The 23,740-nt window shown below is 69.7% G+C and overlaps 1 protein-coding gene across 2 annotated transcripts; it reads right to left on the bottom strand.

Moving 5' to 3' along the window:
• Positions 1-935: 935 nt before the first annotated feature.
• JAG2 (jagged canonical Notch ligand 2) lies at positions 936-23,438 on the bottom strand. Of its 2 annotated transcripts, XM_079914236.1 has the most exons (26): positions 23,263-23,438; positions 22,740-23,090; positions 15,479-15,536; positions 13,406-13,657; positions 13,190-13,250; positions 9,691-9,821; positions 9,463-9,582; positions 9,202-9,315; positions 8,912-9,025; positions 8,682-8,795; positions 8,556-8,602; positions 8,287-8,457; positions 7,347-7,497; positions 7,092-7,244; positions 6,896-7,009; positions 6,509-6,622; positions 6,304-6,417; positions 6,053-6,169; positions 5,596-5,623; positions 5,429-5,514; positions 4,971-5,084; positions 4,762-4,877; positions 4,125-4,373; positions 3,418-3,549; positions 1,877-2,036; positions 936-1,604 (listed from the first exon to the last, which is right to left on the bottom strand). In XM_079914236.1, the coding sequence occupies exons 1-26, from the start codon at positions 23,326-23,328 to the stop codon at positions 1,147-1,149; spliced, it is 3,705 nt and encodes a 1,234-aa protein (XP_079770362.1). In that variant the 5' UTR covers positions 23,329-23,438; the 3' UTR covers positions 936-1,146. The 2 variants fall into 2 exon arrangements, with proteins under 2 accessions (XP_079770362.1, XP_079770361.1); XM_079914235.1 differs by having other exon boundaries at positions 5,596-6,169.
• Positions 23,439-23,740: the final 302 nt, after the last annotated feature.

The following is a 23,740-nucleotide window of genomic DNA, read 5'->3' as shown; positions in this document are numbered from 1 at the left end:
TGCTCACCTGTTTTCAGTGCGGAGCGGATGCAGAGCGCCTCCCTCGCCTCATTTCCAGGAAAGCGTGTGTCAACCACACGGATGCGAACGTGCTCCCCGCCCACAGGGGCCCTGGGGCGGCAGGCCACTCCCACTGCTCACACAGCCCTCACCCGCGCCCCCGCGCCTGGCTCTGCACCGTGGACGCCCCCCTCCTGCCCAGACTCTAAGTAACAAAGGAACAGCACCCGAAGAACAAGGGAGGACAAAACATTTAAGTTATTAAATCAAATATACAGTGATTCATTTAATATGTACATATTTACAAAAATGCACTTTCACGAGGAGGGGCGGCCGGGGCCAGCAGGTGGGCAGCGGCCTGGTGCCCACGGCAGACGTTGACAGTTGCGAGGGGAGAGTCTGTGTGAAGGCACTTGTCACAAGCTTCGATGCTGCCACCGTCCCGGGGAGAACAGAGCAGTCAGGAAGGGCACTTCTGAAAGCACAGTTGAGAGATCTCTGGAGCGAGCGCTCTGGGCAGGAGCGAGCGAGGACGGCAGACTGGGGCGGATGGACTGGCGAGCTGGCGAGGGTCTGCCCACGAGCCTCAGGCCACGCCGACCGCCACGGGCCCCACCAATGACCTCAAGCCCCACTGCAACCGCAGGTCCCACCGACAGCCATGGGCCACGCCGAACATCACAGGTCCCACTGAGAGCCACGGGTCCCGCTGTCAGCCTCGGGTGGTCCCACCGACAGCCATGGGTCCCACTGGCTCTTTGGCCTGGAGCCACTGAGAACCCCAAGTGAGGAATAAAGGAAGATTCTGTAAACAGTGCACCACCTCTGGGAACAAACGCTCGACGATTTGGTGAGAACACAGACATCCTTGCTTTTTCCTGCCACACGGCGAGTGCGACACACAGAAACGTTACAAAAATAGCAACTACCCGAGAATACTGCGTTGTTTTCCGCCTGACAGTTACCCAATAATTTATACAAGCTTAAAGAAACATAGAAAATAAACATCTGCTTTTCGTTTTTGGTGTTTTTTTTTTTACACAAAATAAAGGAACTATGCACACGGCCTCGGCCTCCTGTGGTCCGGCGGGTGGCGTGGCACCCGGCGAGGGGCCCTGGGTCCCGGCCCAGCTGGCGGCCGCAGCCCTACTCCCGGATGGCACGGCACGTGGCGCCGAGGCTCCCAACGGCGCGGTTGTCCACCTTGGGGCCTGAGGCCCAGAGGGCCGGCCTCCCAGGCGAGCAGCCGGGGTCTTTGGTGAACTTGCGCGAGAGGAACTTCTCGGCCTCCGGAGCGTCGTCCTCGCCGCGGCCGGGCTCCTCGTCCTCCCTGCTGCCTGCCGGCCCGGGCAGCGCCTCACCCACCCTGCGCGGGGCTGGCGTGAAGTTCTTGCAGGGGAACAGCACGTCCTTGGGGCCACCCGGCCGCTCGATGGGGTTGCGGATGGGGTTGAGCGGGGCCCACTGGTTGTTGGCGCCCTCCTCCCGCGGCAGCCGGCTCCTCTCTCGCTCTTTCCTGCGCTTGCGGGTCCACCACACGCAGACAGCCACGCACACCAGACACAGCATGCTGAACACGCCGCACAGCACCGACACCAGCAGACCTGGGGCGGGGACGCCGCGAGGGGACCGTCGGGCGAGGGTCCTCCGGCTCCCGGTGGTGGGGAGGGTCCCAGGATCGGGGCTGGGGAGGGGTGCGTGGGGGGCTGGGGGCCCTTCGCTGGCAGGTGCAAAGCAGTTGCAGCGCTTTGTGGATCGGAATGCACGGCCCCCCGGCAGGGCCAGGACGATTCGCAGCCCCTCCCCTCCAAGCCCCACGTGCCTGAAAGATCCCCACGGCCCGGGGCCGAGAGGCGGCCCCCCTCCTCCTCCTCACCCGTGGAGGAGCTGCCCACGACGACCGTCTCCACCTTGACCTCGGTGACAGCCAGCAGCAGCGAGCTGTTCCCCTGTCGGGTGATGGCCGCCACGATGGCTCGAGCTGCACTCTGGATCAGACTGCTGTCCGGCAGGTCGCGGCGTGCCGGGCTGAAGGACTGAGGCAGAGGACAGAGCTGAGGGGCAGCGCGCCCGCGTCCGGAGGCCTGGGACCCCCACCCCCAGTGGGACAGCGTGCCTGGCCCCGTGTGCAGCCCCAGGGCACACTGAGGTTCTCGTCCAGGCCACGGCTCTCGATCAGCGGCAAGGAGGGATGCGGGTGGCTGTGGTCCCACGAGCAGGGCCGTCCTGGAGCAGAGCGCGGGGCTTGGGAACCTGCGGCCCCAAGGCTTCCTGGAGGGAGGCTCATCAAAGGGCGGGGGGTCGCCCCACGCCGGGCAGTTCACGGGGAGGCGGGTGAGGCCTGGTCTGGATCCCCTGCACCTGGGGCTGGGACGGCTGTCCCTGCGGGTAGGCTCCCAGCCCCAGGCAGCCATGCCTAGAGTCCAGAGGGTGCCACAAACCCAGCACTCCCCCGAGCCCTGCCGGCACCGTGCGGCCCTGCTGCCCCAACACCGGCACCCAGCCAGCACCCCGAGAAGCTGCCCTGCCCCTACCCCCTTGTCTCTCCCCGCACGCCCCCAACCACAGCCTCCCCAGACCCTGCGGTGCCCGTTTACATTGGGCCCCCGAGCAGGGCCCCAAGGACACCCACTGAGCCGAGGGCCCGGGCAGGTGGCCAGGCCCTGACCACACACCCCAAGGCGGCCTGACACCACGGGCACCCCTGCTGCCACAGACACCAGAGGACACAGCACAGGTGAAGCAGGGAGCCGGGGGCAGCCGGGGCAACAGAAAAAGGAGGCTCCACCCACAGTCCCGCCCACCCCGTCCGGTCGGGCAGGCCCTGGCCTCAGCGCCGCACCCAGGCCACAACCGACCCCCACGGTCTCGAGTCAGGGTCCCACCTGAGGGCTCCCCGTCCGGAGGCCCCGGGCCTAGGAGCTTCCTCACGCTCCCTGCCCTGCTCTCAGGGGATCCTCCAGCTACACCCCGTCGCTGTCCACCCTGGCCCCCGGCCACTCTCCTTCCCTCTCTGGGCGCTGCCTCTGTACCCCGACTCCTGCTGTCACCCGGTGCCTCCCACAGTTCTGGGGACCCCTGCCCAGAGTCCCAGCTGTACGCGCGGGCCCCACGGAGCTGCACACGCGCCCTGCCTGGCCCCTCCTCCTCCCCTCACCGGGCTGACGGTGCCTCTCCTGCAGGCCCGCCCCGGCTCCGCCGGCCTCCAGCAAGGGCACGGGGAGTGGCCACAGCCCTTCGCCGCGCAACTGTGCCGGAGCGGACTCCCGGGTCTGTGGTCACCCCGTGTCCCCAAGTACCTGGGAGCCAGCCTGGCCTGGGCCCTCTGCCCCAGTCCCCGCCAGGCACACGTGCAGAGGAGGGCCCTGGAGAGGGGAGCGCTGAACAAGGGTGCCCACCCCGCCTGCCAGTACCCACCATAGCCACCTCCACCGCGCTGGCCTCTGAGGACGGCCGGTCACAGAGCAGCACGAGCAGGCGGTCCCGGGCCACCGCCCGCGTGGCTGGTAGAGCGCGGATCCCTGAGCAGACGGCGCCCACGGTGGTGCCCTGAGCAAAGACGGGCTGCACGTGAGCACGGCCCAGGGACCGAGAATCTGAGGGTGTTCACCCCCGGCTGGCACCTTGGGCAGGTGGTGGGACACGCCTTACACGCTGTCTGAGGTAGCAGAGCAGGGATGCGGGGGGGGTGGGGGGGGCACTGGCTCCCACAGCGGTCCTGTGCCCCCTCACCCACGACACAGACCACCACCACGGTCAGGGCTGGGTGGGGTCTCACCCGGTGCTCAGGCCACAGAGACGTAAGGACGGGGATGCGGCCTGAGTGAGAAGTGCCCGTGGAGCTGTGGGCTGCCCCAGCCTCCCTGGAGGCCACCTTCAGCCCAGGTCCCTGGGACAACTGGAGGGACAGGCACCTCGGCCCAGGCTGGCCACTCCTGGCCACGCCCCTGGGACCAACACTTCCCCTCATCCGAGCGCGCTCGGCCAGGCTCCGCAGCCTCCCCGACCCCACAGGCGCCAGGCCGCCAGCAGGGGTCTCGGGCCATCTCGGTGGCCACTGGAGGAAGGATGCGGCGCCGGGGCTCTGCAGACCTTCGCGGTGCGCGGTGGACGGCGCCACTCACCTGGGGCACCTGGTCGCGGTTGAAGTGCAGGGTGAGGCGGGCGCAGTTGTTGTCCAGGTGGCCGGAGCGCGGCCGGCAAGGGGTGCTGGGCAGCAAGGGCTCCTCCGCGCCACACTCCCCCCAGGCCATGCAGGGCGGCTGCAGGCACTGGCCCGGGGCCTTCTCCTGGCACCGCTGCCCAGGTGGGCACTGGGTGCTCAGGGCGTCAGGCCGGCCAGCCAGCAGGCAGGGCTTCCGGCCGCACCACACCTGGGCACACGCAGATGGGACCCGCAAACACACCAGCACCACGCGGGGGAGGGGGAAAGACACGGTCTGGTCAGTGAGTCCCAGGGCAGGGCGGGGGGGGGGCAGTGGGCGGGGGGGGCGGCGAGGGCCCACCCGGGGGACCCCCAGCGCTCCCAGGTTGAACGTGGCACCAGAAGGACCCCACCAGAGCAGGGCAGGGCAGGGCAGGGCAGGCCCAGGTCCTCTGGAGCCCGGCTCACCCGTCCCCCTCCCCCAGCACCCTCCCAGGGTGAGCAACAGGGTCACGGATGAATGACGGGGACCCCAGGGCACTGGACACCCAGCAGGGCAGTGCGGGGAGGCAAGGCAGGGCCGGCCAGAGAGGCTCTGGGGCAGGAGTCCCCTGTACCTTGCTGCAAGCCCGGCGGCCGTCCAGGCAGCGGCAGCTGTTACAGTCCTCCACCCAGGAGCCCCCATGAGGGAAGGGCACTCCCTGGGACCAGCAGGACCTCCCGAACACAGTCACTGCGGGGAGGAGAGGTGGGGGCAGCCGTGACGGCCGGGTCTCACCCTGCCCCCCCCAGGCACGGCCCTCGCCCACGACGTCCCCCCACCTACCCTCCTGGCACCGCGGGCCGGCCCGGCCAGGAGGGCAGCTGCAGCGGTAGCCGTTGATCTCGTCCACACACGTGGCCCCGTAGGCGCAGGGTGAGGACTGGCACTCGTCAATGTCTGCGGGGAAAGCGGCGGCTCGTCGGGCAGCACGGGAGGCCCTGGCAAGTGGGAGGAGCAGCCCCCGGCCAGCTGGGGCCTCGGGCTGCCCTCGGGGGCCCTCTGGGCTGGGCCTGGCGCCGTCACTGTCACCAGCCCGAGGCTTAAGCACCACCCCCATCTGCCTCTGGGACGGGTGGAGGGGGGCGGCCTCTGGGTACTAAGACCTCAACCCAAACTAGGGTCTGCCCCTTGCCGGGTGGCGGGGGACAGACAAAGGAAACTGCGGCTCAGGGTGAGGTGGGAGCAGCTCCGAAGGCTGGGGTCCCACAGCACTGCCCGCCCGGTGCCCCCCGGCCCCTCACTGATGCGGCAGTCAGGGCCCGCGAAGCCCGGCGCACACTCGCAGCGGAACCAGTTGACGCCGTCCACGCAGACACCGCCGTTGTAGCTGCAGGGGAGAGGGCGGGTGTCAGGGGGCCCGGGACAGGCCGAGCTCCCCGGCCAGCCCGCCTCAGGGGCTGCCACTCACCAAGGCAGGGGATTGCAGTCGTTGGTATCTGTGTTTGCGGAAAAAAGAGGACAGTAGGCACGGCATCCACCCGCCTGGCACCCCAGGCATGCAGGGCGGGAGGATACCGAGCTCCCCAGCCAGCCCACCGTGACCAGGCTGGAGGCTGGGGGCCAGGGCCGCTCTGGGAGGAGAGCCCGTCCTGGAGGGGACTGGCCTAGGAGGGTGGGGTGCGCGAGCAGCATGCCCAGGCCACAGGGCGAGTGGCTGGCGGGAGACGGACAGAGGGCAGAACACAGGGGAGGGGGCTGGGCTGCGGGGCTCGGGGGGTGCTGGAGGTGGCACGGCAGATCTTGGGGTTCAACTGGACTTTGGTGGCCAAGTGCAAGGGGCAGGTCTGTGAGGCAGGCTCGAGAGGGAACAGGACCCGGAAGCTGTGGGAGAGAGAAGTGGGTCCCGCCCACGCCCACGGGCTCACTGTGTGCGCAGGTGCGGCCCTCCCAGCCGTCCCGGCAGATGCAGGAGAAGGAGTCCCCGCTGCCCACACAGGTGCCCCCGTTCCCGCAGGGGTTGGGCAGGCAGCTGCTGCTCTTAGCTGCAAGGGCGGAGGAGGAGAGGAAGGAGGCGGGGGGCTTTCACCCGGGCTGGGCAGACCGGGGGCTCCACCCCACGCCTCCGCCCCAGACAGCGAGGGGCAGGCAGGGCCAGCGTGCCCTCGGGGCGCCTCACCGACCGTGCAGGTGCTGCCCTTCCAGCCCGGGGGGCAGGCGCAGCGGAAGGTGTCGCCGCTGTCGTAGCACGTGCCGCCGTTGCTGCAGGTGGAGGCGTCACACTGGAACTCACCTGCGGGCACACGGCCGCTCAGGGGGCGCCCGAGCAGCGGGCGGCATCCCGGTAGGCAGCCCCAGCGCAGCAGGGGCGCGCGGGCACTCACGTGAGTGGCAGGTCTTGCCCTTCCAACCATCGTCACACGCGCAGTAGAAGTCGTTGACCAGGTCGTAGCAACGGCCGCGGCTGTGGCAGGGATCGGGAAGGCAGTCGTTGGGATCTGGGGGTGAGGACGCCGGTCAGCGGGGGGTCAGCGGCGCTCAGGGAGGGCTGCCCCGGGGAGGAGGCGCCGGAGCTGGGCCAGGGAGAGACAGAGGGCGTGGGGAGGGCAAGCGTGTGCCCCTCCGCCCCACACACACACACACACACACACACACACACACACACACACACACACACCCCGCTCCGGTCACCAACTCGCCACGTGGAGCCGGTGAGGTGCCCGGGGACAGGCCACGTGGGGCCCGAGGGAGGGGCAGCACGGCCCACTCACTGGTGTCGCAGAGCTCGCCCTCCCAGCCGCTGGGGCAGAAGCAGCGGAAGGTGTCCACCTCGTCGATGCAGGTGCCCCCGTTGCGGCACGGCTGGCCGAGGCAGTCGTCGATGTCTGCAGGAGGCGGGCGTGAGCCAGGTCCCCAGGCCTCCGGCCCCTCCGGGCCCCTCCCAGCCCCCGGCCCACAGCCACTCACTCTCGTGGCAGTAGGTGCCCGTGAAGCCGCTGTCACAGACACAGGAGAAGTTGCCCCCAGGCTGGCTGATGCAGTGTCCATGGGGGCCACACACGCCGGTGGGGGCCACGCGGGCCACCCTGGTCCCCACCTCGAACCCGCAGCCATCGACCACTGCCACAGAGATGGGAGGGGTCAGCCCCACCTCTGCAGACCCCACCTACCTCTCACCTCACCCCACTCCACCCCCTCAGGCCCCGCCCACACTGCACCCACCTCTGCAGGCCCCCCCAGGGCACGGCTCCCGGGGCTCGGAGCAGTTCTTGCCGCCCACATCTTCGGGGCACGCACAGTAGTAGTCGCCCTCCAGGTTATAGCAGCGGGCCCCGTTCTGGCAGGGGCTCGGCTGGCAGAAGTCAACGTCCACCTGGGGGGCGGGGCACCCACGAGAGCCCAGGCCCTACTGTTGGCGCTGGACAATGAGCCAGGCCTCGCTGGCGTCCGTACAAGGAACCCCAAGGCCCAGGCCCCACCTGGACTACACAGCCAGGCCTCTGCAGCCACAGCCTGGAGGGCCGCCCAACCCAGCCTGGCCAGGCCCCTCCCACCACCCTCGCCTCCAGGGCAGCCCTCTTCCGCTGCATCCGGCCTTCGCCCCTCCTACTGGCAGGAAGGCCAGCTATCGGCCCCCCTCCCCAGCCACCAGGGCCACCCTGAGCCCCGTCCGTGGGTCCTTCCCAGAAGCGTCACCGCCAGGCTCCACGGCGCTGGACAGGACCTCTATCCTGGGCCCCAGGAAGCCTGCTGGCCAGGAGACCCGCCCCTTGCACCCCTGCAGCCCCACTAGTCTCCCCTGCAACGGCCAGGGCAGGTCAGAGGGCAGTGGGTGCGCGAGCCTCTCCTCAGACCCGCGTGCGGCACCCCCACCCCACCCTAGGGCCCCTCTTTCAGGGGCCCAGGTGCTCCAGCCACTGTGGGAATCAGACAGACAGGGCTTGGGGCAGCCGGCTGACCTGCCAGGGCTCCCGGCCCACCCCACCAGGAGGGGCTCATCATGACAGGCAGTGACCCTGCGACCCTGCTCTGCCCCTGCCCAGAAAGGCAGCCCGGACCCTCTGCAGGGCCGACGGCCACTGTGGCCCGTCTTGGCCACTCGGACGGGCCACCCGGGCAGCGGCTGGAGGAGGGGGAGGCGGGCAGCACACGCAGGCCTCACCTCGCAGAGCGGCCCCGAGAAGCCCTGGGGGCAGTGGCAGCGGAAGCCGTCGACCAGGTCCTCGCAGAGGCCGACGTGGCAGGGGCTGCTGGCACATTCGTCCAGCTGGCGCTCACAGTGCCGGCCCCCGAAGCCCCGTGGGCACACGCACTGGTAGCCGTTCACCAGGTCCTGGGGGGAGTGGGGGCGTGAACCTCCCGCAGCCACCCCCGCGGGCGGCTCCCCCGACACGCCCCCCACGTGCGCGCACGGCACGGGCCGGCCCTCACCTTGCAGGTGCCGCCGTGCTGACACTGGCCCCCACAGTCGTTGACGTCTGCGGGCAGAGGCACGGTTACGGCTGGGACTCCCTCTCCCCCAGCCCCGCCCACCTGCGCCCGCCCACCCGTACTGACTGATATGACAGTTGGTGCCCTTCCAGCCCGGGATGCAATCACAGTAATAGCCACCAATCAGGTTTTTGCAAGAAAAAGCATTAAGGCACGGCTTCCCTTCACACTCATTGGCGTCTGTGAACGAGACAAGGGCAGCGATGGGGCCCAGGCCCCACTTGCCCCGGCACCCGCAGCAGCAGCGCATGCCCAGCGCACAGCCCATGCACACACGCGCCCCGCGGGCCCCTTACCCAGCTGGCAGGTGGCTCCCCCCCACTGCTCGGGACAGATGCACTCGAAGCCGTCCACCTGGTCTACGCAGGTGCCCCCTGCCGCACACGGGTTGGAGGTGCACTCGTCGATGTCTGCAGAGGATCAGAGAGAGGGGTGTGGGGTGGGAAGGAGGGACACGGGCCTGGCTCCTCCTGCCACCCCTCCCCTGACCACTGCCACCCACGTGGACGCGGCCACTCCACCCCTACCCTCCAGACCCCTCAGACGCCAGGCTGAGTGCCCCAGAGGCACTGGAGTGGGCACTCACCAAGCGCACAGGTGGGCCCGCTCCAGCCGGAGGGGCAGTGGCACTCGAAGCCTGAGGGCACCTCGTGGCAAGAGCCCCCGTTGGCACACGGGTTCGAGGCGCAGGCGTGCTCGGCTGTGTTGAGAACCACGGAAAGTGGGTGTGGCGGCCCAGGCCCCCTCCTTCCTCCCCAAGCCCCCAAGGCCCCGAGGTGGGAGCGGGGGGGGGCCTGCCGCACAACAGGCCAGAGGTGGGCCCGGCCGGCTCCCGGCCCCGACGTACCCCGCTCGCAGTTCTTGCCCGAGTAGCCGTCGGGGCAGGCGCAGCGGTACTGGTCAGGCTCCGCGTTGATGCATGTGCCCCCGTTGGTACAGGGGTGGTGGCTGCCGCAGTAGTTCAGGTCTGGGGGCGGGGGCGCGCGCTCAGGGAGCAGACCGAGCCCCTCGCTCCCTCCCTCCCCGAGGCGCCTACCTGGGGCCTCGCCACCCGCCCCTCGCCCACCAGGCGCACCTTTGTTGCAGAGCAGGCCGCCCCAGTTGGTCTCGCAGCTGCACTGCCAGGGCTCCACACAGCTGCCGTGCACGCAGCCCGGGTACGGGACGCACTCGTCGCAGAATCTCCCCTGCCAGCCATAGCTGCACCTGGGGAAAGCCGAGGGCCGCGAGGCCACGTGTGTAACAGCGGACCCCGCGAGCTCTGGCCGCTCCCAGGGTGGCCTGGGGACACGGGCGCAGAGTCACATGGGCCGCCCAGGGCCGGCAGCCTCAGCCTTTGAACTGGAACGGGCCCCGGGCCAGGCGGGGGTTACGGTCCCGCCGGCCAGCCCGCACCGTCACGGCACTCCCGGCCGCTGGCCTCGCACGGTTGGCCGCAGCTGTCCAGTCACTCCTCCCGGAGCTATTTTGGGACTCACCCCAAGCAGGGCCCCGAGAGCAAGCGCCAGGAAAGGAAGGCGCTGCCGGGACCCCAGGAATGAGAGGGCCAGGTGCTGCCAGGCCTGGGCAGGCCAGCGGGGCATCAGGAAAGGACTCCTGGCCTGGCCCCAGCCGGTAACCTTGGGCGCAGCACGTGACCTCACCTGGGACTCAAGGGCAGTAACTTCTCTCTCCACAAGGCCCAACCACGGGCGCATCTCACAGATGGGGACACTGAGGCCCTCAGGCCGCCCCAGTCCAGCCCTGAGAGAAGCCAGGTTCAGGGCAGCTCCTGGGCTAGAGTCACCCGCTCCCGGCAAATGGCCTCGAAAGGCCTCCTGGCTCCAAGGCCACGACCCCGAGGCCGGGCCCTGCCTGAGCTGTGGGCCAACGTCCTCTGTGGGAAGTCCTTCAGGAGGAGGGGCAGAAAGACGCCCAGGCCGTCAGCGAGGGCCCTGAGCTCAGCCAGCCGGGGGCACTGCTCTCGGGGGAGAGAGACCAGCACCCTGTGCTGGACGCCCCAGGGCCCGGCGGGCTGCCCTTCAGGCCCTGGACGTGACCCCCAGGGGACCCTCCCTAGAACTTCGTCCTGCAGGATGGAGTGACGTCCGTGCCATCACCCACCACGTGGATTTATTTTTGGAAAAGGAAAGAGCCACGGCCCTTCCCGGGCCGCCCCCGTGGCCCACGGCACCCAGCAGGGACGCTGGCCAGCTCAGCCAGTGCAGGACAGGGAAACCAAGGCCGGTGAGAAGGGGCTCCTCCAGCTCCCCCGTACCCGGGGGCGGGGCGCGCGGTGTGTGTGCCCGCCTGGGCCACACGCCCCCACCCACCACCCTCCCTCCGGGGGACCCCTGCCAGGGAGCACGAGGGTCCCTCGGGCGTGCTCTCGGCCCTGGGTGGGGCAGCCCTCTCCACGCCCCCCCTACCCCAGCTTTCCTGGCCCCAGAAGCCCAGGGAGGAGACGGCAGGAAGGCACGGCCATCTCCGCAGCATCCGGTGGGGGTTTGTCCTGCGCTGAAACCTGAGCCCTGAGCCACGGGCGGCAGCTGGGCCTCACCCACAGGCCAGGGAGAGAGGCGGCTAGGGCTCACCTAAAGCCTCTGTCCCAAGTGTCCCGCGCCGCACCCCCCCCCCCGCCCCCTCCGCGCCTTCCGGCACAGCCCACACTGCAGTGGAGGGCGGGCCTCTCCCACCCTCCTCCCACCCGGCTGCTCCGTCACCGGCCACCCAGAGCCGCTAGCACGGCCCTGCCCCTTGTGCTCACGACCCAGGTGGGGACCCGTCTGCCCCGAGTCCCAGGGCTCATGCCCACCACACGGGTCACAGGGCAGGGCTTCAGGGGAGCGCCCTGCCCAGGGCAGAGAGCAGTGCTGCACTCAGTCCCCCACCCAGGATCTGGTTCCTGGAGGTACCTGTCCCTCAAGACATGAGCCCACCCTGGGCCAGGCCCCCAGGTGCCCTCTCACCGGCACTGTGCTCCCCACGCCACTTGGAGATCCACTCAGCTTGTCTGAAACCTGGCAGAGTGAGTGGCCGGGTGGGTGCAGCCCTAGCCCCCTGCCTATCCCTGGGCAGCCTGCCCGCCTCCCTGCCCTGGGACTGGCGGGTCTGCTCCACATGCCACTTCCCAGGCCAAAGCCACCACAGGACGAGCAGAGGGTCACCCTCCCGTCCCGGCCCCGGATCCCAAACACTGCCCTCCCTGTCCAAACTCAACGGGGGAGTTACTAAATTTCTCTGCTTAGCGCCCTTATCTGAAAAACACACCTGGGAGCAAACCCGCCCTCCAGAAGGGGTCCTGGGATGAGTGAGACCCAAGGCTGGGGCACAGGCCTCACTCACTGCACCTGCTCATCTCTCTGCCAACGTGCGAGCCCCTCCCAGGGGCTCGCCCCTGAGCACGCACCTGGTCCCCCAGGCCCAGCTCCCGGGCCATCCTCACGCACCCCCGGCGCCCGCCCTTGTTCACACACCCTAGAGAGCCCCGCTCTAAGCCGTCCCGGATCCGAAGCCTGGCCCCGCCCCTCCGGCTGTCCCAACCCCCGCTTCTCTGCTCACTACCTGGCAGGACTACTCCTCCCTTCCCACAGCCACCAGACCCTGCCCGAGCCGGCAACTCTACCTTCCCCCAGTCGAGGTCTCCGACGGCCTCCACTGTCTGCATGAGGCTGCGGGGACCCCTCGCTCTCTGGTTCCCTCTGACCCCGGCCAACCCTGGGTCACTGCCCGGTGGCCTCTGCCAGCTCATCGTACACTGTCACCAGCAGGAGGCTGGGACCGGCTCCTGGACCTCTTCTCCTCTCCGGCTGCCCCCGGAGGCTGTCAGCACCGGCCGTGTGCCTCAGGGGCCCATCCCTGTCTCGGGCCAGGCCTCTCCCCACAAACCCAGGGCAGGGCGGGGCGGGGCACCTGCTGCTCTCACCCCTGCCTGCGGCGCCTGAGCCCATCCCCGTGTCCAGTGGCACAGGGTATAGAAGGCTTGGGGTCCTCCCCGATCCCCCCCGCTTCCACTCCAGGACGTCTGCAGGACCTGCCCACCCTTCCACCTCCCACTGGACTGTCACCATCACACACCCCCTCCCCAGCCTGGCCCCACCCACACAGCAGCTGCTCTGGTCCTTCCATCCCACCTCGCTCAGCTCCAAGCCCTGCAGCAGCACCCCCTTCTTTTCTAGGTCCCCCCACACTCACCACCCTCCCTGTCCTCCACCCACAAGCACAAGCCGCTGTGCCCTCCGCACCTCCTGTGCTGCAGACACCTGCCCTCGGGCGGCTCTCTGCCTCCCGGCCTCTGCCCCTTGTGTAAGACCATCCCAACCCAGTTACGTGAAACGGCCCTGGCCGCCCCCTCCCCAGGCCCCCGCCCCCGTCCTCGTGGGGCTATCACTGTCGGGCACGCCCAGGCTCTGAGGCCACGGGCGTCCCTGTGCCGATTACAAGCTGCGTGGGAGCAGGGCCCGTGTCCCCACTCATGCGGCCCCGACACCCAGCTCCCCAGCACCGTGTCCACGGCAGGCGCTCAGACAAACCCCGCTGAGGGAGCAGGTGTGCCTGGAGAGCAGAGACGGGGCAGGCGCCCGGCACTCACTCACCTGCACTCCCCAGGCACGGAGCATCCCCCGTGGAGCAGGTTACATCCTTGCTTGCACACGGCTGCAGAGAGAGATCAGAGAGGCGCCGCTGCTGCCAGCCGTGCACGGGCCCCCACAGCCCTGAGGCAGGCACGGGGTGGGGGTGGGGGCCTCCAGGTGGCACCCCGCACAGCCCTCCGCGTGGCCCCTCCGCGTGGCCCTGCACAGCCCGCTCACCCTCCTTGCACTCCTTGCCCATCCAGCCGTCCATGCAGGCCTTGTTGCCGTACTGGTCGCAGGTGTAGTGGCCGAAGAAGTCGTTGCGGGGCCGGCAGAACTTGTTGCAGGTGGCGCTGTAGTAGTTCTCGTCGCAGCGCACACGGATCTTCAGCTCCAGGTGTGCCACGTGGCCGCTGAAATGCAGGCTCTTCCAGCGGTCCTCCGGGTTGATCATGCCCGCGTGCGACACCCGCTCGATCAGCAGTTCCTCTTGGGGGGGGCGGCAGAGTGAGCCGGCTCAGCCGCCACATCCCCCTCGGAGGCGCACAGCCCGCCAAACCACGCGGCCAGCGGCCCAGGCCACAGAGCCGGGACAGCAGGGCCACCGCAGGAAGCGCGGGGCTAGAGCGGCCTCCTGCCCCGCTAACGCAGGCGGGGCCGGCAGGGCTGGGTGTGGGTGACCCCGCCTGTGCCCCGCAGCCCGCGGCCTGCTCCCACCGGCACCGCCACCGGGCACCACGCCCACCCCTCGCCAGTGGACGTCTCTGGCCACCCTCCCGCCCCTGCCGGGACCCCTTCTCTCTAAGGGCCTTCCCGGCAGCAGCCGCACCACTCACTACTGCCCATCTGAGAACAAGCCTCCCTCGGCCCCGAGCACGCATGGATCCAGCGACCCGATGGCTGGGCCTCCCTTCAAACCAAGCTGCCGCGTGGGCGCAAACGCCCTGAGCTGGCAACAGGCACAGGGCTCGTGGTACGTCTCCCTACACGCTCGTACCAGTTTGGGGAAGTCTGCAGTAAGAGGCTAAGGATCCCGTGCACCCCCCCACCCCCGAGCTACAGGAAAGGCCAGGCCCCTCCCTGAAGCGTCTCTCCCTGGGCCGACCCATCCCCGCCCTCCTCCAGGGAACACTCCTGCCCTAGGCAGCCTGTCCCCACGCCCGCCCAGCCCCGCTGACCGCCGCTTCCAGCGGCTCCTCTGCGTCCCCACAGCGTCGTCACCCGTGGGACCCAGGGGCTCGGTCTGCCTCGGCAGCCAACTGCCCACGTGACGCTGCTCCCAAACGCGGCATGTCCAAACTGGGCTCCGGCCCGTCCGCACGACAGCTTCTCGGCCCTGCGGCTGCTCAGGCCACCCCTGCCCGCTCTCACCACGTCCAACCCACCAGCAAGCCCCGTGCCTTGGCCTTCAGAGAGACCGGAGCCCCTCTCACCCCGCAGGCTGCTCCTGGTCCCAGCACCCCCAACCGCCACCTGCGTTCACACAACCGCCTCCTCACCCATCTCCACGCCGGCCCTGCAACCCGCCCTCCAGCAGCAGCCTGAGCGACCCCGCTCCAGGAGGAAGCCAAGCCCACGAAGCCTCCGCGACCTGACCCCGGCCTTGCTGACCTAATCGCTGCCTCCACCCCTGCCGTGAGGGCCCCATGCTCTTCTCCAGATGCACCGGGCTCACTCCTGCCCCAGGGCCTTGCCATTTACTGCTCCTGCCGCACACGCAAATGCTCTTCCCCGTTTGTCCACGGAAAACCCCTCTGCCCCACCACCACAGGGCCCCGCAGACGCCATGCAAGGTCGGCCGGCCACCAGGTGAGCCTGCGGGGGAGGGCCACCAAGCCCCAAGTTCCAGGGCAGATGGGCAGAGAGGGGCTCAGAAAGCCAAAGAGAGCTCTCAGCAGCGAACCACTCCGCTGTGCCACTGACCCGGCCTCAAAAGAACAAGCTTGGGTCTGGGCATCAGCAGGCTACGGGAGTGCTGGGGAGGCCCAGGTGCGGCCCTCGGCCCTCAGTGAGGACACACGCCCATCAGAACAACAACACAGAGGAAGCTGAGACTGGGGAGGAGGGCAGTGCACGCGCAGCTCAGCAAATCACAAGTGTGGCAGAGCTTCCTGGCAGCCAGGGCAAAAAGGGAAACAGCACGAAGATCCTCAGGGTAGAGGCAGCTTTCCTGCCACATGGGCCTTTGTCCCCAGCAGGCAAAGGACCAGGAACCTGGCTACGTGCATCTCCGTGAACGAGAGGGTCAGCCTCCCAGTGCCCTGAGGGAGGCCCTGCAGGCAGCAGTCCACCCAGCCGGGGCTAACTCACCATCCGGGGTGGTGTCGTTGTCCCAGTCCCAGGCCTCCACGATGAGGGTGAAGGAGCGCTGCAGACACAAGGAGGGGCCCGTCAGGTACCCGAGGCCCTGCCCCAGCCCAACCCTCCCACCACCACGCCTCGGCCACACCCCCACTTTATCCCTCAGCTCTGAGGAGGGGTCTCCTCAGCAGACCCCGAGATGACCCCCTGGAGGAGGACTGCCCCTCCGGGTCACGAAGGCTCAGGGGGTGTGAGCTCGTGGCTCCCGCAGCTTCGTGGCCCACCGGCGAGCCTGACCGGCTTGGGTCAGGACGGAGAGAAGGAAGAGTGACCCAGACAGAGCAGCGGGCAGAAGGTGGGCACAGCTGGAGCAGCTGCAGACAGGGGGGCCAGGTGGCCGGGGACCAGAGGGGGTCGAGCGGGAGGCCCCTCGGCAGCTCACAGGGGCCCAACCCACCGTGGGGAACAGGAGGTCCCACCCCCAGCCTGCCCGGGAGGGACGATGCCCCGTCACCAGGCCACGGGACGGCAGGGGCAGGCCCAAGCGCTGACATAGTAAACGTCTGCCCCACTAGCCTGCTTCACCCAAGACCCGGAAAGTGGCCCCTGCTGCACAGATAGGGAAACTGAGGCCCAGGGACTGCCCAAGGCAGCCTCAGCCTATGCTCTCTCCCCCTCCCTGCCCCCAAGACCATCCAGCCCTCGGGCACCAGGCAAATGATGGGCTGACGTCACTAAGCAGCCCCAGGACACCACCGCCCCGCCCGGCCGTGAAGACAGCCAGTCGCTCCCGGCACAAACTCGCGCCTCGCCTGACCCCTCCCTGCCCAGCTCTTCCCCGGCCGGGACCCGCTCCACGCTGCTCGGCCCCCTCTCGGGCCAGCCACAAAGGCGCCGACTACCACCCCCCCGGCCCTCGCCCCACCTGGGCTGGGGGCTCACAGGACGGGGCCACGTCTGGGACACGGGCTGGCCGGCTTCCTGCCCGAGGGCTACCGCCCTGGGGAGGCCACACGCCTCCCCACCCTCGGCACCCCCATCTCCCAGCCCCTGCAGGCTGGTTTCTTCGCCCCTGCAGCTGCCTGCTGGCACCCCACCCCACTCAGCCCTGGCTCTGCCGTCCCCCACATCCCGGCCCCCGGCAGCTCCCCGTGGGCTGCCTGCCACATCCAATCACACCCACAGCCCCTGGACACCCAAGCGTGGTCCTCCCTCGGAGACCCTCCTCTTGTCCCCTACCCCGTGCCTCCAGCTGCCCTCTTCTTCCCGCCCCTCCCACGACACGGCCTCAGGGCCCAGGACACACGTGCCCACCCTCAACTTCGCTCAGCTCACCTACGCCGCTGCCCCTGCCCTGAGCCCAGCCCCCCAGCAGCTGTCTCCCAGACACCCCTGGACGACCCGCAGGAGTTCATGCTCACAGCCGCCACCCTAGGACCCACAGCCACCCAAGAAGCATGAGCGGGAAGCGGGGAACCACCCTCCATCCTTCTAGAAGCCCGCCCCTCACCCCCATGGAGCTGTCCCCAGGCTCTCAATCCCACCTCTTGAGTCTCCCTGAAACCCATTCCCTCACTCCTGCCACCGCCCTCTGCCAGGCCATCAGGATCCGTGCCCAGGCTGCCCATCTCCACCAGAAGGGCTCCCGGCAGACACTGGGGCCTCCACACCCCCGTTCACAGGAGCCCCAGTGATCCCCAGGGCTCTGTCCACATGTCCCCCACTGCTCAGCCCTCTTGGGGCTCCCCGTGGCGTGCGCCCTCCTCACAGGTACCCAGCACGCCCACCCTGCCCCTGGGCCTTTGCACACACGGCTCCATCCCCCTGCCTGGAATGCTCCCGGCAGACGGGTGAGTCAGCGGGGCACGGAGCTGCTGTTCTAAAAGGGGGTCAGGGCAGGCCGCGGAGAGGGTGCCTCTGGGCTTGAGGCTGCAGAGTACGGGAAGAAGCCGTGTGGCAGGGCCTCGGGCTGGAAGAGCAGGGATGTGGGAACAGGGGTCCCAGAGTCAGACGGCGGGGCTGCCAGCCCCTGTGCCAGTCTTGGTGCTAACGCTTTGGAGCAAAGTGGGTGGCTGCCAGGTGGGTCTGAATGAGGCCAGAGACCAACGGGGCTTCAGCAGTCGTGCTGGCCACCTGACAGAACGGGCTACAAAGGACACAGGAGGAAGCAAGGAGCTGACACGGGCTGCGCCCAAGAGGGCGGGACCATGGCGGTCAAGGCCCCCAGTAGGGCAGGTGGAGGAACGCCCCAGGCCGGGCTGCCCATCCCACAGGGCGCTCACCCCTTGGGGCAGCCGGAGTCCACCTCCCCACACCTGGGCTTCGGGGAGTAGGGAGCGCCTCCTGGCTCCCAGGAAACCCCACGCCAGCCACTCAGGTAGGATTACCGCCACCTTCGCCAGAGCCCAGGGCTCCGGTTACCTGCTCCCGCGGGGACATGTGCTGCCCGCCCACCCGCGAGGGCCCCACCGCCCGCCAGCTGGGCTCCCTACACCTGGACGGCAGGAAGTCATCCAGAGAGAACCTGAGCCACTGGGGGCGGCGGCACCTCCTCTCCTCCTCCCGACTGGCCTCTGGACTCAGTTTCCCTCCTGCAAATGGCAACCTTTCGTTCCACTGCTGCTGCCTTGTGGGCCATGGGCCCGGCAGGGCCTTGTCAACCCAGGTCTCTACAGAACAGGAAAAAGGCAACAGGCCTGGACGGGAGGCCTCGGAGGGCACACTGTCATCCCAGGGACCGGGCTGGGGGGGTGGGTGCCTGGGCAGGGTTGATGACAGCTAGGGGCCGGGGGCGGGTTCCTTAGGAAGCAGGCAGGGGAACACCCCTGGCCAGGCACAGTTGGGCCACCAGCCTGCCCAACCTCGAGAGGCCCACCCAGCCGGCTGGCATTAGTCCCTGAAGACCCAGCCACACCTCTTCCAGGAAGCCCGCCCTGACCTACCCACACCAGAATCCCAGCCCGACCACGGCCTTCTTCCTGGCCCACCCCCAAGGCCAGGTCCAAACCCTTTGTCTGACCCCCCAGAAAGGATGATGGGGCAGCCGCCCTCAGACATGGAAATGGCACAGGGCAGACGTGGGGCCGGATGTGCCACACCCCACGGCCCAGGACACCCCAGGCCAAGAAGGCCTAGCACAGACCCTGGACCTGCTGCCCTGGCTCCTCTCCCACAGCACCCTGCATCAGCGCCCGGCCCCCCACGGAGCAGAGCTTCACGCCGGCGCCAGGAGCTCTAAGCACAGATACGTTTCCTGAAACCCGAGCTTCAGAAAGGCCCAAGCCTCTGCCTCCATTGTCACCCGACAGGGAGGGGAGGGGGCCGCCTCCCCTCAAGGCGCTGGGCCCCGGCACCCCCGCAGGAGGAGCGGACCGCAGGCCTCCCCAAAGGGAAGCCAGACACCCACACTCCGCACCAGGGACCAGACAAGGCCTTGCCTGGGCGTGCCCCTCCCACCCCACTGCGGGCCGGCAGCCCACGGTCTCACGACACCTCATCACACGCACGTCGCGGGGCTGCAAAGCCCACAGTCAGGTCGACCCTGGTCACACCAGGCTCACGGTAGCCGGGGGATGAGGACCCCAGTGTATCTGGGGTCTGGGGGGACGTGGACCCTGGCTCAGGCCTGAGGATTAGAGATGCCTGTCTCCACCAGGAAACCCCTCACTGGCCCAGCCTGCCCTCAGCCAGACACTACCCCTGAGAGGCTCCCTGAAAGTCACCAACCCTCCAAGGAGCCGCTGCCCACACCCTCCAGCAAGCTCCTCGTTGCCACGCCGCAGCCTCGCTCCCCAACCCACCTCTCAGGCCCAGGGACAAAACCCCCGCCCGTATCCAAGCGCTCCACTGGCCGGTGCAGCCCTCCCGGTGTCCCCACTTTGCCCAAGAGCCCCGCCCTGCTGCCCCAGTATCAAAGCCTCGACCAAGACCCCTGAAGTACAGGGCAGGTGACGGCACGGAGCAGGTCACCTGGGCAGGACCCCAAGGCCCCAGTGGGAAGGTATGGAGAGGAAGGGGGCAGAGGAGGCCCCAGGAGCAGTGTGGGGAAAGGGCCAGGGTCCACGTTAGTCCCCACCCCAGTCCCCAGCTCCTTGGGGGTCGGGAGCACGCGGAGGGCGGTGTCAGACACCACCCAGGGCAGCTTAGCCGCTCCCAGGCGCAGACCTTGGCCTGGCCCACCTTGGGATGGGGGCTCGCGCCGCTGACAAGCCCCACTGGCAGTCGGACGTGGGGGGGCTGGGCAGACCTCCCCCTTGGGTGTGCATGCCCCCGACTGGCCCAAGTCCCTTGCCCACCCCTGAGCACATCACAGACCCCGCAAGGGACTCTGGCCTTCTGATGGGCAGCCGGCGAGGAAGCGGGGAGACTAGGCCAGCTGGAAGGCCAGGCTGGGCACTGAGCCCTGCAGCCCTGTCCCCCGCCCACACGCCCACACAGCTGCACCACGCGGCCAGGTCCCAGGACCTGCTCTGGCCCACCATCTCAGGTTGGCTACACCGTCAGCAACGGGATCAGGCCCAGGCCCACCTCGGTTCTCCTCACGACTCCAGCTTGGCCTTCACGAGCAGCCATCTGTGCCACCCCCTCGAACCCACAGGGCGCGCTCCAGGAGAGGGGCCCTCGACCTGCGGGCCAGCTCCGGGGTCCCCGCTACCAGAGCGCAAACAAGTAGGCAGGTGCGGCCTCTAGCTAGGCAGCAGGCCTCAGGACCCCCGATGCCACACTGCACCTCCGTCGGCCAGCCCCACCCGGCCCCTCCAGCACCCCCAGTGGCCACCTACCACACCCAGAGAACTCACGCGTGCGCACGTGCACACACACGTGACCAAAAGTGGCCTCCGCCCTACTAGCTACAGGCCAGGCGCTGGGGCCGACACGGCATCACCCACCTCCTGCGGGGACCAGCGGGACACATACAGACATCCATGGGGCCGGATGAGCAGGGAAGAGGCAGGCCTCACACCCAGGCTGACCCCACCTCCCTCACCTCCAAGACCCTGGACACGCCCCTCTCCAGAAAGCTAAGCCCGACACCAACCTGAAACCACAGGCGGTGGACGGCGCAGGACCCGGGCCCACGCGGCCAGGTCAGGGCGCCCCAGCCAGGCCTGGGGCAGCGGCGCACGGGGGCGCTCCCCCTCCAGGGGCCTGGGTCGGGTGCAGGAGGGCGGCTCCCCACACCCGTGCACCTGCAGCCGCCTTCAAGGCCCCGCTCACACCCCTACTCCAGGGTCCTGAACGGGCGCCCTCCCACCTGAAGCCCCGAGGCAAGGCCCGGCCCCCTCCTCGGTTCCCAGGGCACCAAACACAGTCCTCACTTTCTCCGGCCAGGGTCAAGGGCCCTAGTGGGCACACTGGGTTCCAAACTCGCCCCAGCTCAACTCACCCCAGCTCACGGGACGGAGCTGGGCTTGCAGCAGCAGAGGCAGTGTGGCCCCAGGGCTGCTGCCGGCCGAGCGGAAATACCAGGGCGCTGGCATCGCCGCGCCGGCTGCAGGCCTGGCAGCCAGACCACACCACTGGCAGGGAGAAGAGGACAAGTGCAGCCCCCCAAGCACACGGCTGCCCCCCAGCCTCACCCCCGACCGGAGGGTGGGCCACCTGCTCATTCCGAGAGGACCCAGCTGGGGGCAGGAGGAAGGGAGGGGAGCTGGCCCAGGACCCGGTGCCCAGTCTGCAGGCTCCTGCCTGGGGAGACCAGGGCCTGCCCCGTCCCGTTCCACCCCTGGCCGGCCAGCGGGGCCAAGCGCCTGAGGGACACGCGTTGGCCCGCCACATTCCTCCAGGCCTCCCTGCCCCCATGGCCACTGCTGCCAAGTCGAGCCGAAAACACATCCTCAGGTAGCGATTTCGAACCGAGCTGGCTCCGGCCCAAGCGCAGATGACAGGCTGCGGGCCCTGCTCAGACCTGCCTGCCGCGCCGCTGCGGGGGCGAGGGGGCTGGGCTCATCCCGGCGCCCGGGGCCTCCCAGGCCGCCCCTGCCGTTTCCACCCCAGGGACACATTCCCCGCCTGAGGCCCCAGGGTCAAGGGAGACCCCAGAGGCCAGCCAGGTATGTGGGGGTAGGGCTGTGGCCCCAGGGGCGTGTAGCCAGGGGTCAGGAAGGGGGTAAATAGGACAGGGGAGGCCCCCGGCCCAGGCAGAGAAGGTGCCAGCACAGCGCTCAGAGCCGGGTGGGGGAGGAGGGCGTCGGGCCCAACTTCAACCAGCCCGGCCTCAACCTCCCGTCTCTTCCAGGAGCAAGACATCAGGCGGACATACTCCTGTTGGCTCCCGCTGGCTGGTCCAGCCAAAGGTCCTTAGTCAGAAGGACAGCCTCTCAGTCGGAGCCTGGCATCCTGCTACAGCCGGACCCACCCCAGCTGCGGGTACCTGCTCCTGCACACCGAGGCCCCGCTTTACAGGGTCCTCTCTCATCCCTGCCCCCACCCAGTTCCATGCAAGCAGCACAAAGACCTGGGAGGGCCACATCAGGCAGCAGGAAGCCTCCACCTGCGCGACCACAGCTCCCTGCAGCCCACGGCGATGAACCACATCCCTACCAGCATTCTCAGGCCCAAGGCTCCTGCCTGCCAGGCCAGCCCCAAGGCCGCTCCCACAAAAGAATAAAACCTAAAACCCAAGACTGCAAGATGTAAGAAACCTGACAAAGAATCACTGCACCAGGGCCCACTGAACCTTCCCCCCGGATCTGGGCCAGGAGCAAAGGCTGCCACCAGCACACGTGCCCTAGGTCTGCCCGGGCCCAGGTCCCCCGGTGCCCGCCGGAGCTGCCACCCCCCACCCCCGCCCCCGGGCATCCAGGAAACTGCAGGGCGGGCGCAGGCTGGCCAAGGGCCCAGGCGGCTCCGCCGGGGCCTGCCCCAGACCAGCCCCAGCACGCGCGGCGCACATGCCTCCCCGGCCTGCCCAGGCCCGAGGCGCCTGGCCGCGCCTCCCCACCCAGACAGACACGCGCAGGGCGACGCAGGCACACGCCGCGGGCGGCCGTGCACGCGGGCCGAGGCCACCCCGCCCGGCCGCGACCCCCGCGCGCCCACGTGGCCGGGCGCGGACCCGGCCCCACGGAGCAGGCGCCCGGGGTCCGCACGCCGCGCGGCGCCCCCTGCCGGCCCCACCCGCAGGGTCCGGGCGCGCGAGGCTCGCACTTACGGCCGGGGCCGCAGGTGCGGGGAGGCCGAGGGGCCGAGGGGCTGCGGGCAGGGCGGGGCCGGGAGCCGGGCGCCGAGGGAGGGGAGGGCTGGGGGAGGGGGGTGGGGGCGCACGTACCGGCCAGGCGAACTGGAAGGGGATGACGACGAGACCCGGGTCCTGGTCGCCTCCGGCCCGGGCCCGGGCCCGCGCCCGGTCCCCCGCGGCGCCCACCGGCGGCAGGTAGAAGGAGTTGCCGCCCAGCACGGGCGTGGCGCCGTGGCCGTAGCTGCAGGGCCCCGTGGGCGTCACCTTGGCCTGGTACTCCTTGAGGCACACGCGCACGTACGTGTCGCACTCGTCGTGGCCGCAGCCCCCCGAGCGCGTCGTCCGGCCGTCGCCGTCACAGCAGGCGCCGCTCAGCAGCTCCCCGTTCACGTTCCGCAGCGCGCTCAGCTGCAGCTCGAAATAGCCCATGGGCCGCGCCGCCTAAAAATAAGGCAGAGAGAGAGCGCAGGGAAGCGCGGGCCGGGGTCGCGAGCCGGGGCGCCCCGCCCCCACCCGCCGCGCAGCCTCGAGGGCTTCCGAACCGCGGCGCCCGCAAGCGGTGCCGCCGACCCCGAGGGACGGCCCGGTGCGCCCCGTCCGCGCCCCCGCTCACCTGCACGCAGAGCGCCAACAGCAGCAGCAGCTGCCGGGGCAGGCGCCCCCGGCCCCGCGCCCGCATCGCCTCCTCGACCCCGCCCGCCGGCCCGCCGCCGCCGCCGCCCCTGCGCGCCCGGCCCCGGCCTCCCAGTGCCCGCCCGCCCGCCCGCCCGCCCTCCGAGCGCCGGCAGCAGCGGCAGCGGCAGCGGCAGCGGCAGATGAGGCGGCGGCGGGCGGGGTCGAGGCGGCGCCGCGCGGGCCCGGGCGGCGGGCGCGCTGGGGCTGCGGGCGCGCGGGGGCGGCGGCGCTCGGGCTCGCAGGGTGCCGCGCCGACCCAGCTCCCTCGCGGCGGCGGCGGCGGCGGTGGCGGCGGGCGGCGGCGGCGACGGCGGGCGGCGGCGGCGGTGGCGGCGGGCGGCGGCGGCGGCGGCGGCGGTGGGTCCCGGTCTCGGCTCTGCGCGCCCGCGCTCCCGGCGCCCGCAGCCAACAAGTTC

This window comes from Stenella coeruleoalba (assembly GCF_951394435.1).
Source record: "Stenella coeruleoalba genome assembly, chromosome: 2".
Taxonomy (NCBI): domain Eukaryota; kingdom Metazoa; phylum Chordata; class Mammalia; order Artiodactyla; family Delphinidae; genus Stenella; species Stenella coeruleoalba.
Note: the sequence above shows the minus strand (reverse complement) of the source record. Positions and strands in the feature narration are given on the sequence as shown.

What these genes read in the sequence shown, in the direction of transcription:
- JAG2 (XM_079914235.1), bottom strand. Translation starts at nt 23,328, where the DNA reads ATGCGGGCGCGGGGCCGGGGGCGCCTGCCCCGGCAGCTGCTGCTGCTG. An exon ending in GGGCAAGACCTGCCACTCAC is followed by an intron (nt 6,418 to 6,508) that starts GTGAGTGCCCGC and finishes GTGTGCCCGCAG; the next exon opens with GTGAGTTCCAGTGTGACGCC. An exon ending in CGGCCCGCGGTGCCAGGAGG is followed by an intron (nt 4,878 to 4,970) that starts GTAGGTGGGGGG and finishes TCCTCCCCGCAG; the next exon opens with TGACTGTGTTCGGGAGGTCC.